This window comes from Priapulus caudatus, unplaced genomic scaffold (assembly GCF_000485595.1).
Source record: "Priapulus caudatus unplaced genomic scaffold, Priapulus_caudatus-5.0.1 Scaffold6, whole genome shotgun sequence".
Taxonomy (NCBI): Eukaryota; Metazoa; Priapulida; class Priapulimorpha; order Priapulimorphida; family Priapulidae; genus Priapulus; species Priapulus caudatus.
In genome coordinates, this window is record NW_014577067.1 from 718,583 (window position 1) to 724,283 (window position 5,701).

The 5,701-nt window shown below is 43.7% G+C and overlaps 1 protein-coding gene across 1 annotated transcript in view; it reads right to left on the reverse strand.

Moving 5' to 3' along the window:
• Positions 1 to 602: 602 nt before the first annotated feature.
• LOC106805112 (monocarboxylate transporter 13-like) overlaps positions 603 to 5,701 on the reverse strand; it is a 7,006-nt gene continuing 1,907 nt past the window's right edge. The window contains exons 2-4 of the mRNA XM_014806595.1: positions 5,253 to 5,396; positions 2,799 to 3,551; positions 603 to 1,567 (exon numbers count right to left, since the gene is read on the reverse strand). Coding sequence (XP_014662081.1) covers positions 1,365 to 1,567; positions 2,799 to 3,551; positions 5,253 to 5,396 — 1,100 coding nt within the window. The 3' untranslated portion in view covers positions 603 to 1,364. The remainder of the gene's footprint in view (positions 1,568 to 2,798; positions 3,552 to 5,252; positions 5,397 to 5,701) is intronic.

Sequence of the window (5,701 nt, forward strand, 5' to 3'; positions counted from 1 at the left end):
GGGAGAGAGGGGATGGGAGACTGAAGAAAGGCGGCAGGAAAGATAGCTCGGGCGGTAGAAGAAGAAGGAGCCTGATCGAGTGACAGCGGAGGCAAGGGGAAGGACGCGAGGGCATAAAGTGAATGTTTTGTACCCTACATGCTAGGGCGCTCTCCTAATTATAAACACAGGTCTACTGATAAAAGTTTATCAGGGAAATCTATGCTGAGATATACCCTAGCCATTTTAAATGCATATTCATCACAAAATACAACTCCTCTGGTGAGATATTGCGCATGCGCTAACACACTAACGTAGCCAGATTGTGTACTGGTTGGTATACGCAGCGGGGACTTTACATGCAAGGTCTTCCTCCTATTGCTTAAATGATGTCTACTGATGCACCAGTGTGGAAATAAAACGCCGTATATACCTGCATGTATGTATTCATTGATATCCTGCGCATGTATACTGCGGAATATGTACCTACCGCATGAGGTTACATTATTATTGTTAGCATGAGGTTTCGGATATTTTCGTCAGTTGTTATTTTTTTAATTCTTTTTTATTTCGAATTCTTTTTCATTAAAAATAAATATAACATATACAGCATATTCCTTCTATGCATTTACCCGTATTCCAATTGTTAATAGTTATATTACTATTAGTGCTTAACGTAATGCTACGTGTTTATCTAAGAACGATTGGCAACATGTGCTTTAACATGTCATACAATATGTGAAGTTACTTCTAGCCTAGTATACATATAGCAAATGGCAATAGTATAGACGATACCGTGCGTATAGTAATAATATTAACATCAACATTACGTGTAGCTTTTGGTACGCGAACGTACGATGGATGTACGCTTTAAAAAAAATAATTTTATTAGACATATCAACATCCAAGCATATTGGTAAACATGTATTTCCATACATCTATTTGCAGAATAAACGATCAGCACCGGTTTTATGCGTCTATCAAATTTGTGTCATCGACTCAAAATTTGGCAAACCGAATTTAGCAGGTATACGCATTTAACAACGTCCTGCATTAGAAGCAACATCTTGTTGTGACACAATTCACGAGCAGGTCTAGCTAATCATACTATGTACTCCTTGTAACATGGAAACACACATAGGCGATGTGGTGAATCTACGTAACAGATACCTTATCACACAATGTAGCGATTCATTGATATAACATTAAACATGGGGCATTAGTAATTTATTTATGCGAAACAAAGCACGGCGAAACGTGCTCATTTACACGCAAGATCTTCCATCGATACATATATTCCATCGCCAGCAACGTCTGAGTCATTTATTGTGGCGCGTTAAAGCACATCACACATACATCCAAACCATATATACATATACAAGGATCTATATGTGTTGCGACCTGGTCGCATCGTCGAAAATGATTTCGACTTTACTCGATCGCCTCGGATGCGCTTCTGCCTGCTTCGTATGCTTCTGTCTGTAGTCGATATAGAGGGCGCCACTCAGCAACGCTGCGCTCAGACCAGCCGTGCTTCCACAAAGGATGACAACTAACTTTAGGTTGCCAGTGTAATCCAACACACCACCTGTATAGGAAGGCGTTGTTATGGCGCGCATGTGGTAACATCGCTAGGCATTGGAAGAGATATCAAATTCAGAATCTCCTATAATTCCTTTCTCTTACGCTTCCTTTTTGTATGACAAAACATCGCTTAGTGTCGAGGAACCTGGTGGGATAGATGAAGCATAAACTGGGCTGTATTGACATCTGGCATAGTGACTTTGAGAGGCCCAGAGCTAAGCGTTCTTATGCCACTGTTTTAATGGCTCTGGATGGTGGGTGTGGAGTTTATACTTAGCGCTGCCAGTTTAAGCATATGCGTCATGATAGCAATGATGATGCGACCAAGACAGAAACATATACTAGTTCTCAGATAGGTTCTCAGGGAGGGGGGAAGTTTCATCTTTACTTATTGGAGTATAACCGCCGAGACCTTTCTTGACAGACGCTTCACAAAGGAGTAGATAGTCTACTATTGTTTTGTCATTGTTTATGTTTCTCTCCCGGTGTCGTAGCAAGCGGGGGCGGTAACAAACGGGGAGGGGGCAGTTCCGCCAGACCAATGTAGATAACAGATACTATTACATTATACTGTCAGTGAACCTGCCATGGACAACTGTCAAGAACACAACCCGCATGTGGCTTTCTAACCCCCCTGGCATAATGAGTAATATCTACGCTCCTGCTCTCACATTCAATAACAAAAAGTTATTCAGTCGTGATATATATTATATATATATATATATATATTTATTTAATATCAGATTTAATATTTTGTAAATGTCATTCTCCTATACTCGATTACTGCCTATATATTGCCTTTGCAGTGGCATATATAATACCAAGAGCATATATAAGTGGCATATATAAGACCAATAGTGCTTAATACGCTCTTGATAACACTAGGAAAAAATACCTACGTCAATGATTCTGTCAACAACTCTAAATGCTTGTGTGAACCTTGAGGCACCCTGAGGAACCTTGTGCGAGGTTTCTATAATCGTGGAATGCAACACTTTAAACGACTCAGTCCGCTCTAATACCCAGCAAGCTTTTCATGCTTTCCTACAATAGTCAGGTGGTCAATAATGCGTGCTATTTACACATTCTCCTCGGTTTTCATGAGAAAAAAACGTGTGGGAATGCGTCTAAAAATAGGTCGGGTGGGAAGCTAGCTTTCAATTGCGCGCCAACGGGGACACCGCGCTTTTGTTTGTTTATATGCTCAGCTCGCAGCTCCACCTCGCTATGCTTACCCGCGGCCAGAGGTCCAGTGAAAGCTCCGAGGCCAAAGAAGAGCGAGTAGATAGGCTGGACCGTCGGTAGATGCTCTATTCCGAACAAGTCCACGAGCATGGTTGTCTCCATGCTCGCTCGTATGCCTCCGCTGCATCCGTAGAACACGCAGCAAACAACAAACACCGACAGTTCACCCGCCAGCAGAAACAAGAAAGCGATGATTGAAATCGTTAGCGTCGCAAGGCCGTAGACCAGCGGCCGTGGAAACCACGGTCTGTCGCCCGTCGCTGCCACCAGAAAGGCACTGAGTGCACTGCTCACGTTGATCACGCTCATCATCTGTGCAGCCCGCGCGAGACTCAAGCCCTGCGACATGCCGTAAAGCACGCAGAATGTCACGAACATTAGCATACTGAAGCCCATGGCGAGACTACTCAAGCAGTGGGCTCCGAATTTTATCATGTCTGGGATTGGCATCATTAGCGACGTATTGTTGCTGCTGCGACGTTGGCTTAGCTCTTCTTTCGCTGCCTTGGGTATGTCCCGGAAGAGGGCGCTGGCTGCCACCGTTTGTAGGTACATGCCGGCTAGAATGATGAGTGTGCCATGCCACGTATAGAGCTCGATGAGTTTGACACACAGTAGAGGGCCAATGAACGCGCCAACGGCACCAGACGTGATTGCCAGTCCAGTTGCCAGCGAGCGTTTCTTGTCAAAGTACACTCCGTTAATCACTTTCGATGGAGTATTTATCATTCCCCTAGCCACGCCTGCAAATGACCAAATTGATGAGTCAGCGTGGAATCAGCGTTTCATTCATTGGCTAATATACAGATATAGAGATTTTTCCTCTACATCATATACGCCTGGGCAAAATAAATAGAATTCGGAATGTTTTCGCTCACCAGTTTTTTCCGAGTGTTAGCTTGTTATGATTGCTCTCCTTGTTATGACCCAGTGTTTCTCACCACAATTTTTCCAACGACCCTTCCCTTATTGTACTCATAAGGCTCTGCTACTCTCTATGTGACTTAACTGCCCCAGACAAATAGTATGAAATAACGCACTTTCTTGCATTCTAGACGCCAATAAACTGTTATAAAATATATAATTACATAAAAGGGCGGTCACGTCGCAACTATTGCTTTTAAACTTTCTCATGTGAACTTAACCGGGGCATGCTTCTCCAGAAACGATTTCGAGCTAACTCTCTGATGTAATAAAATTTAATGCACATTAGAGAATAAAAACTGAATGAGTAATCTTGTACAAATTAAACAATACAAAATTTTCACAGTTCAGTTTAATTCATGCCATTAAACATTCATGTGTTCACATCTTACTGGGGAAACTAAAGCGCACTCACGCTCCTCACATGTATGTCTTTTCGCTCCAATGAGGCGTATCGCGTAGGAAATTGCGTTATTGAGTTCGCGATTTTCATGTGCGTGTAGATTTGACTGATATATTCTTGAGCCCAATTAAGTGCACAGTCCACACCGCTGTTGCAGAATCATGGCGTGGAAGCCTTATCTTTCATGCGTAGCTAGCAGAATAAGCAAGTACCCTTACTCTCTACCGAAGCTAAGAGCGTCTTTGTTTGGTACAGGCATCTTGCGACCCACCAAAGATCTGCTCGTCACCTCTGTTTTGAAAACCACTGGCTATGTGGTGATCCGTGATTTTGCTGTCACATGCCTTTAGTTCACTGTAAACACGGCTGTGTAAACCTAACAAAGCCGTGGCCTGTGTGAGCAGTAAAGTGATATATCGCCTTGGCAACCACTTAGCACGGACAGTCGCCCACACAGTCAGTGAACACACTGATGTCTTCTGAATTCCCCCGCTCCGGGACTTTACGAGTTTTGCCACGGGCAACGCAAGCCGGAGACAGTTTGATAGTTCTCGGGAAAAACCCGGAGCGGCTGTTAAACTTTTGTTTGGCGTTTGTTTCGCCCTGGTTCTAGCGGATGTTAAACTCTCTTTTTCCGGGGTCTCACTATATTCATCGATAACAGGTCAAGACTTAGACCAACAGTTCTGGCCATAATTAGTGGCGAGACGTTAGTAATGCGTAAGCGTGATATGGCTGTCTTGCCTTCTTGTCACCTGTTGCTGTAGACGAGTAGACACCGACGCCACGCTGCAGTCGGGCTCGTAGGGTCTATATGTCCCCCTGACCTCTGTTTCACCTGGCTCGTTTAGCTATTTCTGACTAACCCTAATCCGAACCCTAACCCTTAACCCTAACCCTATATATATTATGCTAATTATTAAGAGGTATTATTAGCTCTTGATAATGTGAATAATAGCGTCTCCCGATCTAGGTATTCGATCACGCTACGGCCCCGACGTACTACGTTATACACACGATCATTCTACAGTAGAATCATCGTTCTTTAATCTTCTTTCGCATTACTGTGTAGCAAACGTGCGACCTTGTTTATGTGTGACCACTATATATTATATACCTGTTAGCAGGCCGTAGGCACTGATCAGCACTCTCACTTCTGCTACTCCGTAGCTGATGCCCATGCCGACTGTAGCCAGCATCCCTCCTGTCATCACCACCAGCCGATAGCCATACTTCTCCGCCAAGCGGCTAAACAAAATACCTGAAGAAAAAACAAAAACAAAATCTGTGTTTGGTTTGTCACGTGCTTGTTGCATTGTGTTCGAAGGTTGCAAGCCAGGGCAGTGAGTTGTCAATCCAGTTTCAATGCCGTCTCTCTCTCTCTCTCTCTCTCTTTTTCTTTCTCCCGCTTTCTGTCACTCACAAACACACACACACACTCTCTTTCTTTTTTCCCTCTCTCTATCTTTATTTCTTCCCAGTAACTATACACACACACACACACACACACACACACACACACACACACACACACACACACACACACACACACACACACACACACAC